General features: G+C 40.5%; 1 protein-coding gene across 4 annotated transcripts; it reads right to left on the bottom strand.

Moving 5' to 3' along the window:
* Positions 1-1,057: 1,057 nt before the first annotated feature.
* Positions 1,058-23,040, bottom strand: MAP3K8 (mitogen-activated protein kinase kinase kinase 8). 4 transcript variants are annotated; one of them, XM_011369492.2, is made up of 9 exons: positions 22,491-23,039; positions 20,000-20,224; positions 18,217-18,575; positions 11,761-11,928; positions 9,300-9,561; positions 7,756-7,862; positions 3,957-4,109; positions 2,998-3,244; positions 1,058-2,043 (listed from the first exon to the last, which is right to left on the bottom strand). In XM_011369492.2, the coding sequence occupies exons 3-9, from the start codon at positions 18,550-18,552 to the stop codon at positions 1,913-1,915; spliced, it is 1,404 nt and encodes a 467-aa protein (XP_011367794.1). In that variant the 5' UTR covers positions 18,553-18,575; positions 20,000-20,224; positions 22,491-23,039; the 3' UTR covers positions 1,058-1,912. The 4 variants fall into 4 exon arrangements, with proteins under 4 accessions (XP_011367794.1, XP_011367795.1, XP_011367796.1 ...); XM_011369493.2 differs by lacking the exon at positions 22,491-23,039 and adding an exon at positions 22,106-22,185; XM_011369494.2 differs by lacking the exon at positions 20,000-20,224 and having other exon boundaries at positions 22,491-23,040.
* Positions 23,041-23,066: the final 26 nt, after the last annotated feature.

Genomic DNA, 23,066 nt, shown 5'->3' with positions numbered 1-23,066 from the left:
CTTTTCATGAAAATCATCCAAAGTTGGATATCTTGATCCAGGTCCCGGTTTTGTTGGGTCTGGCTGGAAGTCTGGAAGTGGGTACTGGGCCTCAGAGGGGCCCATGCAAATGGGGAGCCCTGAGGAAGAAGCTTCATTAGCTTCATGATAATTCTACCTCTGCCCTTATCTAGAGACCTGAATCCCAGGGGGAGCGCTGTGCAGAGATGATCTATCATTTACGATGGTCTATCACTTACGTCAGCAGAGTATGAGAAAGAACATGAGCAATGGTGTCAGAACCACCTGGTTTCAAATATCTGCTGTCTCTTGCTTTGTGATCTTGAGCATAAAGTTACCATGCTTCAATTCTCTTCTCTGAAAATAAAACAGAGGTAACTGCGTCTTTCCCACGTGTGTTGTGAGGATTACAGTGTTTTACGTAACACACGTCAATGTGTGTAATACTATTCGTTCAGTGAATGACAGATCAGACTCCCATCCGACAGTTTTCTTTAGCATTTGGTGTCATTGAAATCTACCTTATACAAAAGCAAATTAGTTATTAACTTGACAAATACTGATAGGCACAGAGCATGCAAGCATATATTCCAAGGCCATATAAATGTAGAAAAACAAGATAAAAAAATAGAACCACATTTAGCCTGAACCAGTGGCTCACAATGATTTTTCTACATTTAGCCTGAACCAGTGGCTCACAATGATTTTTCTACCAAAGGGACGCGACCCAATCCGGATGACAACAGTGGCTTGATACAGCAGTGCTAGGAGTGCACATTCAATCTGCAAAGCTCTCAGGCATTTTTTGCCTCTCACAATACATGTTCCCCTCCAATCTATATCCCAAGCCCTAGAGCCCATCCCCAGTCCTAGTTGAGAACCGTACTCTTCACAATAATTAAGGCAAAGTACTAAATTTATTTATTTAGTTGATTTGACCAGTCGCATTGGATAAAAGTGTTGGTTTCATTTATGATGTAAAAACATACTTTAAGTAGGAATATTCACATACCTTACAATCTTAAAAATATGTATAGAAGAAAGATTCATGAAGGTATTTGATATAAAACATACATAGTATGCTATTTTATTATACAAATGCTTAAAAGAAAATAGAGTGATAGGAATTACAAAAGTAGCATCATTAAGAATTGACAAAAGTTTCCATTTTTCATAAAGGTCACATTCTCATCCTTTGGGATGTACAGAAATTATGTGGTTTACACAGTTTTATCTACATTCAAAACATCATGTTTTAAATGTTTTAAGCATAGCATGTACGGTACAACATGTTTCCATAGGAACACAACAGAACCCGTCACTAGTGGCCTGCTGTCACTTGGCTCCTAACTAATCAGTTAGCCATTTTTAAGACACTAGTTCCAGCTTATTGCCACAATATTCAAGTTGTTCTATTCACCCGAAATATAACGACTTTTAATTTATACTAGAATCTATTGACAAAGGCTCAAAGAGTTATCATAAAATATATACCAATATACACAAAACAACTATTCTGAGTTAAATGAAGTTCCCATACTTAAATTAGAACCAAGAATAGTAATTTTAGGCTAATATATTATCCCTGTGATTGATATTTTTAAACTTTTGAGCAAAGTGCACAGTGAATGAAATAAGTCACCAGAAATGATTCTTCAAAGAACATTCAAATTCCTTCCTTTGAGTCACAACACCTGAGAAACGAGAACCTTTAGACTTGGTGGGTACCCGGGCAACTCCACAAATCAAACACAAAGGAGCTATGTGAAGTTACATTCGTGAGTCACGGGAGACCACACTGCCAGCTAAAAAATGGCACAATTCACTAGACGGAGCCACTGTGTGGAGTCAGCAGAATCAGCTTCCAGGATATAAATGCTGAGTCTTAATTTAGAGCCAACGATATCATCAATCAGCCATATTCTAGCGTTGGTGGACCCCGAACAAGGTTGAAATAGCCGGCCAGGGCGCCAAGGTCTATGTAGAGAGAACGCTGTCTCTTTAGCATCTCAGATTCCTCAGTACTTCCTGCGCATGAAGAATCTGAAGAGGGAAACATTGAAAAAATAAAATAAATGACCAGAGAACGGGTTCAATAATAAACACCTATTTTTCCTGCAAAAAAAAAAAAAATATATATATATATATGTAATAATAATACATTGGGCCTAATGAAACAGCATTCAAGCTCTGGTTTTATTAAAGAGTTATAGAGTTGAGACTGTGGGCTAGTTTATGTCATATGACATGCACGATGGAGTTCAAGAGAGAATCAGTGACAGCAAGAAGTTAGCTTGAAATACTGGCCTATTTTCCAACATTCCAGATGGTTTGATTTAAATGCGGAAAAGTCAGACAAGAAGCGGAGAAATGCAAATAAGCATTCCAGGCTTGACATCTGGATTTGGACCTAAGTGGATTAAGAACGCCACAGATTTTATTTATAAAAATAGAAACCCCTCTCCATGCATACTCCTGGAACATGTACTGACTCTCTGAAATGGGAAAGATTCACAGCTGGCAGAGAGATTTTAAGAAGAGAAAAACGGAAATGCAAATTGACTTCGAACTCAATATTTTATCTGGGCAGAGTAGTGCCGTGGGGTTTTTGACCAAAGATTGGTGTGGCTTACCATAACTGAATTAAACAGAACCTCACTCATCACCAACAGCAAAACTGTCATGCTTGATTTGTTTTTAAAGGCAAATGATATTCTCCGTTGCAAAAAAAGCAAGTCCGAGGCAACGTTCGATGACCATTTTATCTACATTTACACTGAAAACCTGTTATGATTTGCTGGTAGATACGATTTTCTTTTTCTTTTGTAATTCTTTTGCTAACTCCTGCTGAAATTTCTCAAACAGCTTATGGCACTCAAGAAGTCACTTCGTGTTTTTTCCTCGAGTGCTTTCGTGAACGCCATCAGAGGTGTGATGAAGACAGAAAAAGAAGAGAAGCCAGCAGCCAGCCGCAGTGCACACAGCAGGTGTCCATACCTGCAATGTTCTCAGGAAGTTCCAACTCTTTCCTACTCAGCAGCCTCTTCCGCTCAAAGAGGGCAGAGTCCAGACTCTGACAGCGTGGCTGGTCCTCTCTGGGGGGGTTCAGGGCCTCGTGCTTTAGTAGGTCTGCTGCCCTGGGGCGGTGATTGGGGTTCCTCTCCAAAGCAGCCTCTATCACCTCTCTCATGCCGGGACTGCAATCGTCCGCGATATCTTCCAATGGAGGTGCCTGCTTGTGGATCTATCGACAAACCAGCTCTCTTAGCATCAATGAGATAAAAATATCTCCTCGACAGGAAAAGTATTCTAGTAAGGAGACCTGCAAAGTCACTTGTTTCCCACCCTGTGCCTGCAGCAAATACAGTTCATACAATCAGACCCTGAATCAAGCTTCCCTTTAGTTTCCTAAGGACACTGAGTTAAACCAATATTTTGGTTCAGTGCAGCCAAAGACGCATGCTAGGTTTGAATAAATGGTGACAGCTTTATATGTGAACAGTGGCCCATGGGTCACTGTGCCATAATGGGGAAGTATCTGCTTCTAAATCGCTCAACAGTAAAACGGGAGTGGCATTTTTCACTATACACCAGGCTGGTATGGGGATCTATAATCCAATATCTTTTTCTTTAAAGTGTTCAAAGAAATATACAACTTCCTTGGCTCAAAGAGTTATGCTACTCTGATGCTACTAAGTGGTATTTTATTATTAGGCGTCTAACGGAATAGCATATAATTTATGCCCAATGCATATTTTAGTAAGTTCCCTCTGAAAAAGCAATGCCTTCTTTGCGAGAATGGGGCTTTCTCCATGTGGGAAGAACTTTCAGCTGCCTCTCATGGGTCACTAGTTCACCATCGTCCCACTCAGGTGTGAGTGGTATCGGAAGGAGAGTGGCTTTCTTGGGTAGGTAGGGGTCCCCTCTCCCCGCAGGCCTGGCTGACCCCCACTTACTATGTACAGGTAGGAAGGGTAGGCTGAGCGAGGGTAGCGCTTCACCCAGGGAGGGGTGCCTGTCTGCATATGGATGAGCGTGGCCCCCAGACTGTAGATATCTGCTTTGGTTGAATGGCCTCTGCACAGGATGACCTCTGGGCTCATGTAGATCTGAAAAAGAAATAGGAAACATCAGTCTGACACCCCTCAATTGTCTGTGTTTCCATTTCCCTAATCCCGTTCTGAAAGCTGGCTCATCCGCCAGTCCCATACTTATTGCAGACTTCTTCCTATCAGAAGAGCATGTAATTGCTGTGTCCCCTTAAGCAAAGGAGAGTAACACAGACGGCCTTGGGGAGCCTGGCAGCTCTGGCCCCAGGTGTCCCTGTAGCCTGACAAAGAATGCTTTTTCTACTGAATGAACACGTGGTAGGCCTGGCGGCAAAGGGCCTGCAGCCAAGACCCCAGCGGGACTCTCACCCAAAGTTCTGCAAAGCACTAATCGGTATTTAATGTTTCTTCTGATATACCAGTTCCTTCCATATTTAAATGGACACTACAAATATACTTCATCACCTCATTTGTTATCAAACTGCCAAACCTCTAATTATCTGCAGTAACAAAAGGTGGCAGAAATAGGTATTAATACCCATTACTTGGATGAGAAGATTAAAAAGTGCAATGGTGTAAAAAGTGATCCTAATTAACCATTTCTATGAACTGCTTCTTATTTCTACCTCCATGTAGCCCAGTGACAAAATATTCAAGGCCATGTTAACACTGTGTACGTTCTATTTGGTTTCATGAGTCAACACTGGAAAAGTAGGGCCAGTTTTAGAAAGTTTCTCTAAGAAGTTTGTTTCTAAACTTCAAAAATGAAAGAGCAAAAAAGTAAATGCTGGTGCCCAGTAATCTGTATTTTTAGCCAGTCCACACATATGGTAGTTAATATCCTAACTAGCAATGTTTCACTTTAAGTTTTTAACACTGTCTGTTATTTGAATATGGAGAAGGGGGTAAGTGTTCCCAGAATACATTTCAGAGTAAACAAGAACTGGCTTACAAAAACTGGGGAAATTACCCAGTTTCCCCATCCACATGCCACTCAACTTCTTCCTACAACACATTTCCGGGCTGTCTGTCTCTGTCTCTGTCTCTCTGCAAACAGGCTAAACCACGCTCCTTGTTCTCAAACTTCCCTTGAAGCCAAGACAGATCCTGAAGGACTTTCTTACTAAATAGCATCTCAAAGTTACATAATAAATGCAACGGGAGGGATTAACTGTCAGTAGAGGATGCCCACCTCCTTCCCCAGTACAAGGATTAAGCAAAGTATTTACTGCTCTGCAGGCTCTATTTGACTGCACACTTGGGGACAACAGCATCCTGTCCTGGATGACCTGGCTGCTGCCCTGCAGGCAGATCGCCCAGAGCCGCATGGCTCAGAGCTCCTGCTTCCTCAAGCTCTATGAGAGCCAGGGCAGCAGGGTGTGGTGTTCAAGAAGTCTGCAGGCTGGCTGACAGCAGGCATGAAACAGGCCTGGTGGGATCTCAGCAGGCTCTCTGAGAGGTGCACACCCTCGGGCATGGCCCTGGAGCAAGGGAATCCAGGTGTCACATCAGGGGTCAAGATTCTCACCTCTCAACACATTTATTAGAACGGGAAAGAGACTGTGTGTGTGTGTGTGTGTGTGTGTGTGTGTGTGTGTGTGTGTGTGTGTGTGTGTGTGTGTGTGTCTCTGGGCGTGCGCGCACGTGATGATTACAGGTTAACTTGCACAAAGACCAAACAGACTAAGAAAATAAAAATTTTTAAAAAAGGACCACACTGTAAGTGATTCTGATTAGCTATTTACATTCGTTATTTATTTCTCTGCACCATATAATTCAAAAACAATAGATCAAATATATGCCAGATTAACCCTATATATCTATTAAAAGAGAGTTTATAACTATAAATGCTAAAGCCAGTGTAGCAATTTACATTTGGTAAAATAACTCAATCAAAATACCGTTCAGGAATAAACTCTTGGTTACTATCCATTACTCAAGCATACATTCTTTTTCTGAGAATCCCAGAAAAGGCATGTCTTTCTCTAGACATTACAAAATGTTCAATTTTATCACACTGCCAGGAAGAAAAAGGTATTTTCCATCTTTTATACCATAAATAGTCTGTTTCTCAAACTGGCTCCAGGAAAAAGGGTTGAGTGTCACATATTTGTACTTCTAAGGCCAAAATATGCTGAACATTTTCCAAACAACACATGTCATAAGCATTAAGTCTTATTAGATTTTATGCTTTGGTAAAGTATTCTTAAGATCCAAGGACTAAAGCATTCTTTAAAAAAAAAGTCTACAGTTTTCTCTTCTGAATATTATTCTGCTCAAAGATGACTATCAAGAATCCCCTCTCAAGTATTTCCCAGAATAACTTCAATAATATCAGCAAAAACCAGGATTTATTCTGCTGCCCAGGAGAGTCTTTGCTTTGAGAGAGTTAAGAGAAGGCTTACAGAATCTTGGTTTAAAACAAAGATATTTGTTTTTGGCACCTCAATTGAGTTCAGTGCAGCACATCTACTAGTGAGCGTAAGGGCTGTTATTTGGTTGAACACCAAGACTGATGTAGAAATCTTGTGGCCAACTGTCCTCTCTCCATTTTCTAAGGGCCCTTCCAGTAGAGACATGGGCATAGGGCTGGGAGGCTGATAGTTAAGCACCCACCATGAGAGGTAGCTTCTACACCCATTTATTTTCCCAGTTGCATCCAACCCCATTGCCCATCATAACCAACGGTGAACTACACCGTTGGTGTTTTAATAATTCAGGTAAATTTAACACAGGTCTTTTCCCAAAGAATGAGGACTGCTGAACTACCACTGAGGGCATGATCCTTGTTGGTCTTGTCTGGTCTTCCGTCCCTGGTACCCACAACAGCTTGCCACATAGCAGATGCTCAATAGATACTCGCGACGTGAATAAACTAGTTAGCCTACTAACATGACTATTAACTTAAATATATTATTTGGAAGCCCATGATTATATGTCTTTGAATTTCATTTAGTTTCACAAAAGTTTTGTTTTGGTTTTGTTTTTCTGCTTCACAAATGAGTTAAATATTACAAATATTATAGTTTATATCTTCAGCAAGGTTTATATATGTTATAATAAACTTGAGGTTTATTATAAGATCTCTAGGATTAAAGATAGGCCTAAAATGTTGTCAGTTCTGAATAAATATTATTGACCATGAAAATTATGTCTGTAATTGAACCAAAACATTAATATTTAGTTATGCTAATAATTTATATTAGTAAACATTAATATTAGTAAACATTAATATTTAGTTATACTAATAATTTATATATAAACATGTATTTATACATAAATAAATACATGTTTATATATAACTATATATAAACATGTATTTATACATAAATAAATACATGTTTATATATAACTATATATTACACAGAAAAACTGGATTCAAGTCCCAAATTATAACTAGCTTTGGGCACATTATTTTAACCTTTTTGATCTTATTTCCTTATTGTAAAATGGGAATCATAATAGTATTTGCCTATAATAACAGTCTTTACCAATAATAGGGTTGTTGTAAGGATTAAATAAAATAATTCATTTAAAGCACTAAAATGAGCACTTGGCACAGAGCCAGTGCTTGTCGCATATGTTCCAGTGATAACTTAACGCGATGGCTTTTCTTCCCTTCTTCGCCCTTTTTGCAGCAATGCTAGAACATTTCCTATTTTTACCGTTAATAAGATATTGACTATTCATGTAGGAATAGGATTACCTCTGTTCCACGGAGGTCCTTAGGAAAATAGATATCTTCAGTCATTTGAACACTTAGGCCAAAATCCACCAAAACGGCTTTTGTGGACATGAAAACAATGTTGCTAGCTACAAAAAGAGGAAAATTTTCAGTATAAAATTATCTATATACCTATAAATAAAATGAAAACGTTGTCTAAAACAACAAATCCCAAATCAGAATAGATTAGAATGCTTTCCCTACTGAGATAGGTAAAATATATTCGAAAGAGGAAGATGAATCTGGGTGAGGATTTAGGTGAAAATCACTTAAGATTTGTTAGGAACTCAACCAATGTGGATATAAATGATTATAGCCACTAATGATGCTCAAGATAAAATGGCCAAGATATGGAAACGACCTAAGAACTCGTTGATGGATAAAGAAAATGTGATATACGTGTATGTGAATGTATGTGTGTACGATGGAATATTATTCAGCATAAAAAAGAAAATTCTGCCAACTCAGATGGATCTCGAGGGCATTGCACTAAATGAAATAAGTCTTACAGAGAAAGACAAATATGGCATGATCTCACTTACATGTGAAATCTGAAAAAACAAACTCACAGAAATGAAGAACAGATTGGCAGGTCCCCAGAGCCAGTGGGGGTGGGGGAGAAGTGGTCAAAGAGTAAAAACTTCAGCTATGAGGTGAATAAGTACTGAGACTGTAACACACAGCATGGCGACTATAGTTAACAGTTATATCATATATTAAAAAGTTGCTAAAACAGTAAATTTTAAAAGTTCATACCACTAAAAATATCATAACTATGTGAGGAGTGATAGATGTGTTAACTAACCTTATTGTAATCATTTTGCAATATATACATATATCAAAGCATTACATTGTACACCTTCCACTTATATGATGCTATATGTTAATTATAACTCAATAAAGCTAGAAAAAATATAATAATGCTCAAAAGCTTGAGTTTCAAATTCTAAGATCTAAGCATAGTATTATCAAGCCACTTTCTAAAACAAAAAAGTAAAATCCCCATTTTTTTTGTAAGCTTTTGCTAGTCCACTTTATCATTAAGTATCTGCTAGTCCAATTTATCGTTAGATATTAAGGGTTCATAGTGGATCTCTCTTGCATATTTCCTCATTGTCTCTTACTCCTAGAAAGCAGTCAGTGAAGGCTTGTTGAATGAACTAGTGCCAAATTGATATTCACAATTTAAAAGCTATACTTCTCAGAAATATGTGGCTGTATGTACGTGTGTTTAATTAGCATTTTTAAAGCCTTATTAAAAAGGGCATAGGCAGTACTTAATAGATGCGTAGCTCTAATCTTCTCCACAAGTGGACAATCACCCTTCCTTATGAGTTCGAGAGCTCTAGTGACCCCACTTGATTTTAAAAGGTGTATGAGGAGCATGGCGGAGGAAGGTATAAAGTGCTCCGAGGGAGCTAAGCTCCATGCCACTGAAGACCTTCAGACTGAGGGAAAGAGCCCATCTGCCTCTTGCCTAAACAGGATCTTTAAGCCAAAAAGGTACATATCCAAAGATAACTCACGTTTAATATCATGGTGAATCACTTTCTTTGAGTGTAGAAAATCAAGTCCCTTGAGAACATGCTTTGTCACCCAAATAATTTCAAATTCTCTCATTGGTCCACAGCTCTCCAGTTTCTCCAGAACAGACCCTCCCTCGCCTGCTTCCATAAAGAGATGGACAGTTTCACCCCACAGGACCGCACCATATAACTCAGCGATGTTCTCATGCCGGAAGCAAGCCTGGATTTCCACATCAGATGGCTTAAACTGGTCTACTGGGATCTAGAACACAAAAATGCCAGTAAGATCAAAAACAATCCCAGGATAATAAAGAAAATATTTACAGTCAGCCCTCCATATCTACAGGTTCTGCATCCAGATATGGGAGCCAACTGAAGGGCTTGAGCATCTGAGGATCTGGGTATCTTCAGGGGTTCCTAGAACCAATTCCAGTCAGATACCAAGAGACAACTGTAATTTAGGTCAATTCACAAACCATAAGGCAAATAAATGCTCTCAGAGATACTCTGGTCTGTATGAAATTGTACTGCCGAGTTAAAATAATGTCGACATCAGATCTGCCTTAATATTATGTCAGCTTCAGTAAACAATTCAATACAAGAAAATAAAAGAAACACAGTAATGTGGAAATTATTATTTTCATTTAGAGTGTAGAAATTCAATCGAAGAATTATTCATGATTGGATGAAGAGAGATAATTTCTTATCTATTATACATGTAATTTCTATGGCATCTAGGTTACATTTTCAATATTTCTTGTCATGAAATAATATAACATCTTTGGACTTACAGCCCATGCTCTAACAATGCATTTAAAATAAGCACCAGCCATCCATTCTATAGAAAAATCAAGTAATTAATAAAGAAAGTAAATCTTTTGGTGCAGATGGATATGGAATGTCTCTAAAATACAGTGTTCAATTAAAAAGAGCAGATGTAGAAGTACATATATTATGTTCCCACTTGGAAAAGAATTTTAAACTATACATACACATGTCCATAGAGATTTTCTGGAGAGATATAAAGGAACCTATTAACAGTAGTTCATTCAAGTAAAGGGATCTCATTCTTCAGCCTACACTCTTTTGAATCTGTTTGGGGTTGTTAATCATTTATTTTAAAGAAAAAATATAGCTTGAAAATTAAATACGACAAGAAAAACAAACCCACAAAGCTTTCTTCCCATGCCTTTTTAGAAGAAACAGAAACACACGACACTTTGGTTCTAAGATCTTTATAAAATGTTAACGGAATTTTTAAAAAGAACTTGAATATGTCGCCTCTAAATGCAAGCTTCAAATGGCTGATTACGACACTTTTTTTTCCTTTTAATACCAGATACTCTGGCAAGTCTTCATGAAAGAACAAATTAAGCCAATACGTTGTTGATCTTTTAATTATGATAGCAGAGATTGAGGTAATATTCAGCAATTATTTTTTATTTTTGTTAAATCAAAAGTGAGTTTATTTTACTGCACTTAAAAAAATCTTTAAAGTAGGACAGACATAAAAGTATAAAACTGGTTAAGTATCAAACTCAATGAATTATCAGCTGCACACACCCACATAATCACCATCTAGATTAAGAAACAGAACTCCACCAGAACCTAGAAACCACCTAGAACCACCTTCCAGTCACAGTGACTTCCAACAGCATGGATTGTGGGTTAAACCTGTTTGGGGCATTTATATAAGTAGAATCTCATACTGTTGATTTTATTTTGTATCTGGCTGTTTTGGCTCAACTTAATGATTATGCGATTCATCCGAACTACTATCATTGTAAACCATTTATTTTCTTGGCTGTTCAGTATTCCATGTGGCAATATATCACATTTTAGCATCTGGAAACTTTCCAGTTTGGGACTATTACAAAGAGTGCTGCTATGAACATTCTAGTATGCAGCTTTCGGCGACCGCGTGCACACACCTGCTGGGTATGCACCTATAGGAGTGGAATTGCTGGGTCACGTGTTCAGCTTAGGTAGATAACACCAAACAGTTTCCCAAAGTGGGGGCACCTTGACAATGACTTTAATAAGAAGAGATGGGGTCTTCTCAATCATGGATCTATTTAAATCTGGTCCTTTAATCTGCAGTCCTGGGAAGACTTGCAGCTTTCCCAGCTTCTGTTTTCCTGCCTGGCCTCCTTCCCGGTGGGTGGGATTAAAGGTGCAGAACCCCTCCCCACCCCGCAAGAGGGATGACATCCAAGCCGAAAACTTCTTCCTTCTTTTTTATCAGTACAAACTAGATTAAAATAAACTATGCACTTAAGGAGATTTAGGAGCTGAAGGGCCCCAGGTAGCAAGGAAATCCATAAAACACAGACACTTTTGGACAGAGCACCTTTAGACAAGATCCAGTGGAAGGCTAATACGTTTCGAGTAATGTAAATAAACAAACGCATGCCATGATGACAAACACGCAGTGAATGTTGTTTGGTTACAAAGTACATACCAGTTTACATGCCATTCTTTTCTTAGTCTTTATATCTTGTGCTAAGTACACTTTTCCAAAGGCCCCCCGAGGAATGAAATCAGAGCCAATATTCCTGTAAGTGAGCTTCCACGGGATGAGGAGAACATCGGAGTCTATTTGATAGCGTCCGTTCTGGGGAGTGATTACCTAAAACAATAAAAATTGGGGAGTGTTAGAATTCCAGCAAAATCCTTTTCTAAGACTCACCCTTTAAAAACTGGTTACTTTAGACTGCATTCCTACATGCAATGTTTGAAATTAGTGGCACTATGTGTAATCCTAACAGTGTGTAGAGACTATATTTAGAGTTTCAGCAAGGCAGGGAAAGCATGTAACAGAAACATGTCCATCCCTGGTCAGACCTGATCAGATTTCCATCTACTCCGGAGTCATTAATTGCCAAATAGAACTTTAAAAATGATTTATCTAAGGGAGCATGACTACTGTGACCAAGAGGCTGAAAATAAAGATTGCATAAGCATAAACTGTGCCTGCAAGTTGACTTGTTTCCAATTGAAATGTGCTAACCTGTTAGTCCGCATAGCTATTACTCACGCATGATACATACAGGGAGAGTGTGGAAATAAACTGATGATCATGAAGGATTCTGGAAAACAATGTGTTATGCCAGAGCTATGAGTTGACAGTGCTACCTAAATAAAGTAAGGGCAGAATTATTTCTCATCTACTTACTCATTTAATATTTATTGAGTGCATATGTGCCGGGCACTGTGTCTGGTCCTGGGCAGGCATTTATGAACAAGAGGTAAATGACCCCTGACCTCCAAGAGTTTTTGAGCAAGCACTCAGGTCAAGAGATTTCAAAACCAGTGGACTCAAAACTTAAGAGATGTATCTTGATAGTAGTGTGGGTTACAAGGGTGTGTGCATTTGCAAAACTTAGCAAACTGCACATTTAAGATCTGTGTATTTTACTGCATGTAAGATCTACTTCCATTTTTAAAGAATAATAAATTAAAAAGAGAAAACAATTAAAATTTAAACAAATTAATATGGCAATCCACAGGAGATACGACTTGGAGCATATGCCCCCTCCCCCAAACGTTTAAAGTGCTATTTCAAGGGATAAAGAGTCTCAAAAATGCAAGTTTTTTCTAAATGTAATTAGTAATAATATGACTTCAGATTATGAATTCGGGAATTATGAAACTATCGAAGAGACATCAAGTTATTTCAAGCACAGACCAAGCAGAAGGGGACCTTGGACCACATGGGAAAAGAATGGACACCTGATTCATCTGCAGAAAAAGGGGGCCCCTCGCAGGCGGCTGCTACGGGAAAGGTTTTGGTAACCGTAAGCGTTATTCATTCAGTCCCTATTACTGCTAATCTTAGCTACACATCCCGCAAACAGATGTGCTATTAGTCAGGGAATGAAATAGAGAACAACTCTAATACTTAGAAATGTGAAGTCACTACATTTAAAAATTAAATATTTACTGAGCGCTCTCTCTGAGTGGGATCCTGGGCAGACAAAGCCCTAGAGGGAAAATGAGTAAGTCCAGACCACAGGCTTGCCTAGTTTGAAATACGACCTCCTTTCAAGAAGTATGTCACCTCAAGTTACTGGATGCCTCTTTTTACAGCATGCTAAGAATGTGATGAACTTAGTCCCTTTCCACATGGAGACAGAACCATGCTCACTGGATTCAACTATTCCTGAATAGTGCCTCTTTCTTGTTATCAAGTTTTTACAGACCCAATTTCACCACAGCCTCTCAGTTATCCACTTCCATGTTTAGCTCACCTTCGTGGAAGTTTTACTTTTGTTTAACCAAAATTTGTTACAATACAGTTTGACCCAGTGTCCTCTTATTTTATCCAAAGGGACCAAAAATGAAAATAGCAGCCATATACTGAATGCTAATTATGGGCCAGGCACTGTGCTCAGTACTTTTTAACACATTATTTCATCAAAGTCTCATGACAATCCCACGCGGTAAGTGCTATTTTTATCTCCATTTTACAGATGCAGAAACTGGCTTCGAGAAGTTAAGCAACTCACTAGTTTGTGACAGAGTCAGGATTCAAACTCCGGGGTGTCTAACCCCAAAGTCACCACTCCTATTCTCTGGATAAGAGCCTTTTAACATCCAGAAGACCATAATTAAAGATGAGCCATGGTCAAAACCCAGTTATTAAAAGACTACATTTACATGTCACCGAGCATACCTTAGCCTTCTCCTCTTTGGATCAAATCCTGCAAGTGCCTTCATTCCCCTTTTCCAATTTCCCACATTCAGGGGACCCCCCTTGGAAGGCCCCTTTTCCAATTTCCCACATTCAGGGGACCCCCCTTGGAAGGCCCACAAGTTCTCCATGGCTACCTTCGATGACAGGCCCTGAGCGTACAGTGTGATATGCAACCACTGACCAGGCTGCAGTTCACACAGTCCCTCGTCCTCCCCCTCGCCCTAGACTATCCCTGATTGGGTTTGAGATGTTTTTCTGCCTTGCTGCTTCTTCTTCCTAGGGGTCCTACCAAATAATCTCGTGGATCTCCGTGCTGCTTATCTCTGCCGGTTCTTCCACTTATCAAGGCCATCTTCAAGTGTAGACACTATAAGCATGCTTTCGATTTCCTCATCCACATCACCGTCATAGATACTGAACAATACTGGGCCTCAGAAAAGCACTTCAGAAAAATCCTTACGTTATTTTAGTAAAAATAAATTCCATAAGGGACCTGTGTGATGTGGCTGCTACAAAACGGATGTGTGACCTTGGGCTACATTAAAAGAGACTATTACCTAGAAGAGAGGCAAAGCTGGCCCTGACTTACTCTGCGAGCCACACAACAAATAGACCACCACGTTCACAGTCTGGCTATAAGACAGGCTTGAGTTCAGATGGCGCCACCCAGAGAGGACAAAAATCAACACTACAATACACGAGAAGTAGCAGACACAACAGTGTTTGGGAAAGAGAAGATGTGGGGAACATGCAACTTTAAAAACGTTGGCAGGACTGTCATAAGGAAGGAGAGTAACAATTAATACAAAACAACAACTACTGAAATGGCTCGATTCTTTCGACACTCACTATGTGTAAACAGGTCACATGCTTTCATTATTTGCTCTAAACAACAACCCTATGGAGTGCTATCATGTTATCCATTTTCCAGATGAGTATACTGAGGCATAGAGGGGTGTGATAACTAGCCCAAGGTCACACAGCTAATCCATTTCAGAGCTGAGATACAGACCTAGGCATTTTAAGTCATGGGCCTGCAGCCTTTACCATGACTCACTGTATATACCTTTTGATGGCTAAAGAGTAGAAATAGGACTAAGAGGAGTTGGAAACGGGTTTTAGTTTTATATAAAGGAGGACTGTCTTACAATCAGAAGTGGCCAAATATAAAATTGAATGCCCTACCATGTGATGAGCTCTTCATCATAGGAGATTTTCAAGCACAGATCAAAATGCTCCACCGATTATTGGAGATGATGAATAGTGTGATTCAAGCACCAAACAGAGGGCTTAGCTCAGTATCTTTAAGGATTTTTCAACCCTGAGAAGCTGGGACTCCATGAATAATCCCTGAGGAACAACATTCAGCATCTCATGCCCATATCTGTGATGGAGCCCTCTAGCCCTTCAGCTCCCCATGTAATCACCAAAAAGTTGAGTGTTTTGAACCCATTTTAGGTTATCCATCCCCAGATCAGGTTATGAACTGGTTTAGATTATAAACAACTGCTGGTACTCTTACACAAAGTAACTCCTACCTTAGTCTCCTAAAGTTTCTTCCCGGGTCCTGCCACACGTTGGTGGAATCTTCATGAAACATTACTTTTAGGAAAATAGCACATGCTTGCACGCACATGCAAACCACTATTTAACAAGCCCACGCTTGTTAAATACATTTTTGTAATTAACTACATTTTGTAATTAAGTACATATTTTGTAATTAATTAATTAATTAACTCTATAGGTGTGTGGTGGTTGGTTGCCTAGAACACGCCATGTCTCTATGCCTCCAGGCCTTTGCATATGCTCCTCGCTTCATTCGAAACACCGTCTGCTCCCTACCCGCTTCATCTGGCTGACTCTCTCAATCACTTAGGCATCAACTCCCCTTGGAAGCCTTTCTGATCATTTCCTGACCCTCTACCACCCTCATGGCTGTGTAAGCTACCCTACGTGACTGTTACCACAGAGACCATAGCTTCGTTGTATTGAGAATTACCACACTGCGTTTTAATTGCCTGTTTACTTGCCTCCTGCATTCGCCAGGCAGAAAAATTCTCCAGCACCTGGAAAATCACCTGATACACTGTGGATGTTCGAGCTATGTATAGCAAATGAACAGATGAATACTTGAATGAAAGCGTTTGGTCCATACGCAGATATATATTTTACAGAGAGATTTTATCATGGAACCAATCGATTTGGTAGATAATTAGATGTTGTTTTGTAAAGCAGAGAGATAGAGAGCAGCAAATAAAGCCCAGGAGAAAAAAATTTCGATAGGGCACTAGGATGTGGACCATGTGGACCCGTAGGATGGTTCCAAGGAGACCACGATGTGAGGATGAAAGGGAGCTAAAAGCAAACCTTGCCTCCTGTATCATACTGTCTCAGACTAGCTGTGATCAGGGACATAAAGTCATGATTTTTATGCCATTATTTACAAAACACAGTGATAGGTTACTAGCAGTCACAGGGATGTATCTGATCCTTAAGGTCAGCGACAGGAAAATCAGCCATGGCCCCCAGAGCCATCAATCGCTTCCGCGGCACTCTCTACATTCCTGTGGGTTTAAGGTTCTCCTTTTATTCTGTGCTGTTTTTAAGTCTTACCTTATGTTTTATATTCTTGATCATTTTTAAAATAAAGATTTTTTTAAAGTTTTCAAAATCCCTACCTTATGATATGTCCTAGTCTTCAATTTTCTCTTAACTGTGCATTTGCTCATTTATAAAGCACGGGCTCCATGGCAGGAACTGATGACATTTTACTTTTACTCTTTGCTGATATAAAATTTTCACTTCCCTTTAACGTCTTAGTTTCTCTCCTTCTCTGCGTTAGCTTTTATTTTTTTTTTTTTTAACTCCAAAACCTTCAAAAAGCCTTTTCTTTGTACTCCTTATAATTTCCCTGAATTCCCTTCTGTACATTCCCATCTCTCATCTGTCTGATAGACCAGGGGAAAAATACATAAGTCTACATATTTGTAAGCAAGAGTAATTTGTTTATTCTGCATGCTTTCCTTTAAAATGCCCATTTTAACAAATACGTAAAAAAAAAGAGAAATTAACAATTATGTTTGTCATTATAGACACATATATTGTTTTGAACCAGAGTCCTTCGGCTGTATTTTAGCTAAGAAAATCAGGTATCGTTTTTAGTTCAAATGATTACTTCCCATGTATAAGCAGAATAGTCTTAAGGTAAAGTATTTTGTCAACTATTAAATACAGATTTGTATATTAAGACCAAAGCGAGTTGTGCAACCATGCAAAATGTAATCCAGCTCCAAACTGAGCTATAGCTGAACACAACTGGCTTCTAACAAAACAATTCACTACATAGCTGACCTAAATTACTGTGTTGTTTTTCACTGAATGAATGTGGTATGCGAAAAAACAAAATAATTAAGTACTATGTCTAGACTTCTTGCTGTTCAGCACTGATCTTCTCCCTACATGAGCCATTTTGCCATTTAGATGCACAGAGGGAGTCACTTTCATCGCTAAGCATGTTTTGCAACTTACCACCTACTCCTTTGTAAATTGTTCTTTTTCAAAAAAAATTAGGTCATCTTTAGCCAGCACTTACATTCACCTTTGACATAATAAGAGACTGAGAATCCCAAGCACACCTACACACATCACCTGATCTACTATTGTTGCAACAAAGTGTTGTCACAATATTGTGGATTATTTGCATACTTGGGATGACTAAGCAAATATGTCATTTGTCATTCATACTTTGCCAATTAAAGAGAGTGAATTTGTAGATTGTTATTTACTGTCTACAGACTACATTTCTGAGAAAACTGAAGTTAGCCAGTATTGATATTGTGACATTTCCAGACGTGACAAGAAAGGAACAAAGAATTCAGCCTTCGAAAATATTAAAGACAAAGTCTTCCTTTCTCAGATGAAGGATTCTCATTAAGCCTTACTTTTCTGCCTAATTGATGAATTAGTTTTTTAATGAATCATTAAATTAAAATATTCTTAGTCATTCCCTATTTGTAGTACTACAAAAATTCTTTGAATGTAACTTTTAATGAAGACTCTATTTACATCTTTAACATGGAGGTGATTCTTACAAATACTACATTAAAAAAAATCATACCTGGCAGCCAGTCTAAACCAAGTTCAAATGTCACTCTGCATTAAATGAAGCTGCAGGGGTAAAGTCGAACACAGAGCACTCAACTGATCAGGAAAAAAACATACCATATTTAATAAAATTCCAGATTCTTGTCGTCGGTGTCCATAAAAATGCTTTGCGGTATTGGATATATGGTTTGCAAAAGCGAGCAAATCTTCCACGGTCCCGTATCTGACCGTTGACAACCGAGGATCTTCTTGGCCACTGAGCAGCAGAGAGTCCGAACGCTCCTCGTTTTGATTACTGTCCTGACACATGGTCATTAGACTGGGTTCGTAAACCACTGGCTCTTCACTTGCGTAAAGATTTTCCATAATGTCTATTACATCAGACACGTTCAAATGTTTAATTAATAAATCGATTTCTTCTTTATTGTCACTTCCAGTGCTCATGTACTCCATTACTGATGTGCTCTCTAGAGAGTCTGCAAAAGAAAACACAAATACTATGTTTACTATCTTTGTAATTGAAAGGAATGGAAAACTGACATAAAACAACTGAGCTTCTAAATGCCTCTGTTTACAACATAAGAGCTATGTGTCTATAGGGTGTATGAATTCGAGTTGACAGACAATGAAGACGGAGACCTTAGATAACCTTTAGTCCATCCCGGTCACTTTGCAGAGGGGAAACCTGAGATCCAGACAGCTTACTCTTTACTCCCTGAGTTGGTGGCATCAGCCATAGCCATTGAAAACAAACTTTCACTAAACGTAAACGTGAATAAGAGCAGCTTTTGGCTCTTTACAGCTTTCAATTTTGTTGCTACCTCAAGGGTCAATCGTCTTTGCATGAGTCTCTGTGGCGTGGGTGACTTTAAAACAAAAGAACTGCTTTACCAAATTCATAAGCTAACCTGGCAACTAAAATTCAGGCTCTGAAGCCAGAAGCATGTAAACTAGATTTGAATTTAAGCAAACTGATTAAGTTTCAGGAATAATTCTGATGTAAATGAGTTAAATAGCTCATTTAGACAGGGGAGAAGTCGCAAATCCTCCTTTTGGCAGCGATGAGTATGAGAACGGGGAAGATTCATTTAACCTGTGAATCAGCTGTCCTCTCTTAAGATCAATTTTTTTTTTTTTTTTAATAATACAAAGCATACATCTCAAGGTTCCAAGAAGGTTAATTTAACATCTAGGTCAAAAACCCTCTAGAAGCTGTGGTCTTTCAAAGAGGCCAAGAAAGCCAAATTTATCATAAACAAGATCAACTTGCTATATTAGCCGGTTCTTGTATACAAATCAGGTGCTATGCCTGAAGACTTGTAAATGAGAAAAAGAAAGCGAACCAATGGTAAAATATGATGCTTAGGGTTTTAGAACAACTCTATTGCAAAGAATTAAAGAGAAAAAAACACATAAGAGACATAAGAGCATTTGGAGGCATGCATGTCTATTTAAACTATTGTGCTCCTGAAAGCACAGATTCTCTTTGAAAGATATTTCAGGTCCTTAAAAGCACAAACCTTTAACCTATTCAGCACTCTGTGCTAAAAGCCATAGGCTTTGATCAACCTGGAGATCCAGTAGGAGGCTCCAGAAAATGTTCCACCTGGGACCGCCAGCAATTCATCATGCAGCCACTGGCTTCTGAGTGAATTTCATTTGAGAAAAGAACTATGTGATTTAATGTCATCATTAACTTACTTGACATTCGTTTACTGATGTATAAATTGTGTCGCAGAAAAGCCATCTGGCAACCTGCAGTCTGATATTATATCTAGACTCACACTGCTTGGGATCAAATCTTGACCCCTTTTACTGTCTACACGACCTTGGATAAATACCTTAGCCTCTCTGCACCTCAACTTCCCCCATTGTTAAATGGAATCATAACAACACCTACCTCATAGGATGGTTGTGAGGATTAAAGGAGGTCATATATGAAGGTGCTCAATGCAATGTCTGGTGCATGGTAAATAAGCTGTGTCATTTGTAGTACGTGCATAAGAGACAAAGACTGAGTCAGATGCCTGGCTTTGCAGATATTGAATTAGGCCTCCTTATCTGCAAAAGGGATGTGGCTACCTATTCCCTCGGCTTCTTCACAGTAGGGTTTTAAAGACTGTATCTAAAACAAGAGACAAAGAAAAAAAGGCAGAAACCTATGAAATGCTTTGCTGGCTGTTATCACCAGTTAGCGAAGGCAGGTCTCTCTGAGAGATCTTGGGCACTTTTAAGAGAGACTGAGATTCAGGCTCTTGGAATTTACTGAGTTTTAAAAGGGATTCCTCGGGGGTAAAGGAGGTACACTGATGGGTTTCATTGAGCCATTTAGTTGCAGTTTCTACTTAAAGAATTTACTGAAAAACAGAAGTTAAAACAAAAATAGCCTGATTTAAGACTCCACTGACTGGAAAGTTCCAAGGTTGTTGGATTTACTTATCGAATAGCTGACTTCAGAGAAAATAGTTCCCAGTAGTAAAGTGACTCAAGAGAGGGAAAAGCCCACACAGTTTACTAGTCAGCTGATCTAGAGAGGAAAGACAGGTTAGTTTTTAAAATCCTGCAGAAGGTCTCAGGTGTTTATATCTAAAACCTAAGAAAGAGGTTAAATACCCCCTCAGCTCTGCGGTGGGGCGGGGCAGGAGGGGAAAAGGAAGGTCAGGAAGGAGGGGAGGTAGAGATGCTTATGACTGAGACTAAGAGCAGGCAACATAGGGCTCCCCTCACACAAGGCAGTGATCCCCAAGCAACCCTGATGACCAGTCCGCTCACGAAATACTCCTGCAAAGAGCCTCAGCGCTTTCAAGCCTAAATTAAGCAGATAATATGCTAATGATTTCCGAGTTATTCACCATCGGTACCCACGTAGAAAAAGTGTGGATCGTGAAGGTATTCTACTTCAGCAAAAAAGACCTTCCCTCACACGGCTACAGTAAAAATCATCATAAAATTCCTACTTAACAAAGTAGATGACTATGCCCATTTTAGAAATGGAGAGATGGGCAAAAACGGTCAAAATTACTTGCTTCAAATTATTTCAGAAACCAGAATAAAACCAAAAGGAAATCCTATCCCTAAACATTAATGCCATACTCTCAGCTAGATCCATCTACATAAATGAAATTTGAGAGTTTCCTAGTAAGTGCGAATGAAAATGGCCAAGATTACAGGAATCAGTTTCTGTCAAAGGATGATCATTCCTGTGTTACTTCCCATTTAAACGACTTTTCTGCCAGAATAGTACGTTGCCCCTCAAGGAACATCTCTTATTATATTGTTTTCAAAAAGCCCCAGAATGATGCAGTCCAGCGGTAGAGAAGCACGCTGCTCCAAAACCTCTAGATGCTAAGACCATCCAATTTTCCTTATAGGACCATCTGCCGGAAGTACCGCACACAAACTCAGTGAGAGTTGGGGGTGTCTGCTGGAATCATATTATATTCTACTTGGCAAATACATGAGACTGAGATGTTTAATGCAGCTGTATTAGTGTTTCTTTCCCTGTTCTTATCAGGAATAATCATTTACTCTGAACCAAAATATGTCTTTCCAAAAGTGAAATAGACATTGCGACGTTTCACTTAAAGACAGCTTGTGGCCTTCCCTGAATACTTTTGGGATAAGCTTTGTGCACGCAGTGCTGCCTTCTAAGCGTTATTCTCTGCCTAGAATTAGAAGAATTTCAGAGTCTTGATATCGCATGACCACCGGGAAACATCTGTGAAATAACTTTTTTTCCCCGCTAACATTCTTAGGCCAAAAACTCAGCAATTCGTGTTCTGCTGTAACCACCCTTAAGTCACAGAACAGCGTCCGGGTTATAAACATGAAATTAAGCTTCAGCTATTAAAAAGGCTCTCCGCTCCGCCACCCCTCACCTCCCACCCCATTCCTTCTCTCCTGTTCCTCACGGTCAAGGGAGTTTTTAAAGGGTTTGTAAATTACAAAAGCGCCCATCATTTGGGCGGGCGGCAGCGGGGGCCCCCAGCCCACGAGGCGCACTCACCGGGTCTCGGCAGAGGGAGCGCAGCCGTCTCTGCAGCGTACGCGACGGACGGCGCGGTGACACGGGACCCGGCTTCCCCGCGCACTGCCCAGCCCCGCACTGCGCGTACGCTAGGGATCCGGGAAGGAGGAGGAAGGGGGCGGAGTCGCCAGTCCACACCGCGTGAGTGCCTTGCGCAAGGTGCTTTCCAGCAGTGCCGGCTGCAGCCGGTACCCGCGCGAAGGACTGAATCGCAGCTGCGCGGACCCCCCGCACGCCCGGACTTTCCCGGGCCTTGGAATCTACTCCCTGCCCGGGGCACCCTCTCTTTTAGGGTGGAAATGTCGGAGCACCCAGGAGGGCTGAGACCAGAAAGACACCTCTGAGCCACCGAACTGTGCGTTACCTGCGCCCTCCGCGCGCCCCCGCAGGCCAAGCGCTCCAGCTTCAGTGCCCCGACGGCCCGGTGCGCAACGAGTGGCGGGCTCTCCCGAGGCGGGCGCGCCTGGGCCTCGAGGTCCGGAGGTGGTAGAGGTTGGAGCCAGGGCGACCGGCCCCAGAGCGTGGCGCTTCTTCCGGACTGGAGCGGACGAGCGAGCCCAGGCCACCTTCGTCGGCCCCTGACTCACGGCGTCTGAGCCGGCCCAGGGGCGGCGCAGCGGACGCCAGCCGCCGCCTCCCCGCCTTTTCCATTTCCCCTTTCTCTCCGTAAACAGAAAGAATTGCGGGGAAGCCGGAGCCCCCGCACTGGGAAATTCCGTCCTCCCCCCGTTTGCCCTCGGGGCGCTCGGGCGGAGCCGAAGGCCAGATGAGGGAGGAGCGAGCGCCGCTCCGGGAGGGGCGCGGACCCAGCTCCGAAATCGGGATTGCCACGCCACCTGCGGGCCTGGGACAGTAGTTGAGGTCTCGGGACACCCATGAGTTTTCCTTTGGACCTGGGGACTGGAAGACCTGGTGGTAGAGGGCGCCCCAATGGCGGAAA

Source organism: Pteropus vampyrus, unplaced genomic scaffold (assembly GCF_000151845.1).
Source record: "Pteropus vampyrus isolate Shadow unplaced genomic scaffold, Pvam_2.0 Scaffold150, whole genome shotgun sequence".
In the NCBI taxonomy this organism is placed as follows: Eukaryota; Metazoa; Chordata; class Mammalia; order Chiroptera; family Pteropodidae; genus Pteropus; species Pteropus vampyrus.
The sequence above is the reverse complement of the archived record's forward strand: the minus strand, read 5'-3'. Positions and strand labels throughout refer to the sequence as shown.

Excerpts from the sequence above, each read along its gene's own strand:
- MAP3K8 (XM_011369494.2), bottom strand. The coding sequence starts at position 18,552 with ATGGAGTACATGAGCACTGGAAGTGACAATAAAGAAGAAATCGATTTA. Across the intron at positions 7,863-9,299 it reads GATTCACCATGATATTAAAC|CTAGCAACATTGTTTTCATG; the intron begins GTGAGTTATCTT and ends CTCTTTTTGTAG. Across the intron at positions 3,245-3,956 it reads ACCCTTCCTACCTGTACATA|ATCCACAAGCAGGCACCTCC; the intron begins GTAAGTGGGGGT and ends GTTTGTCGATAG.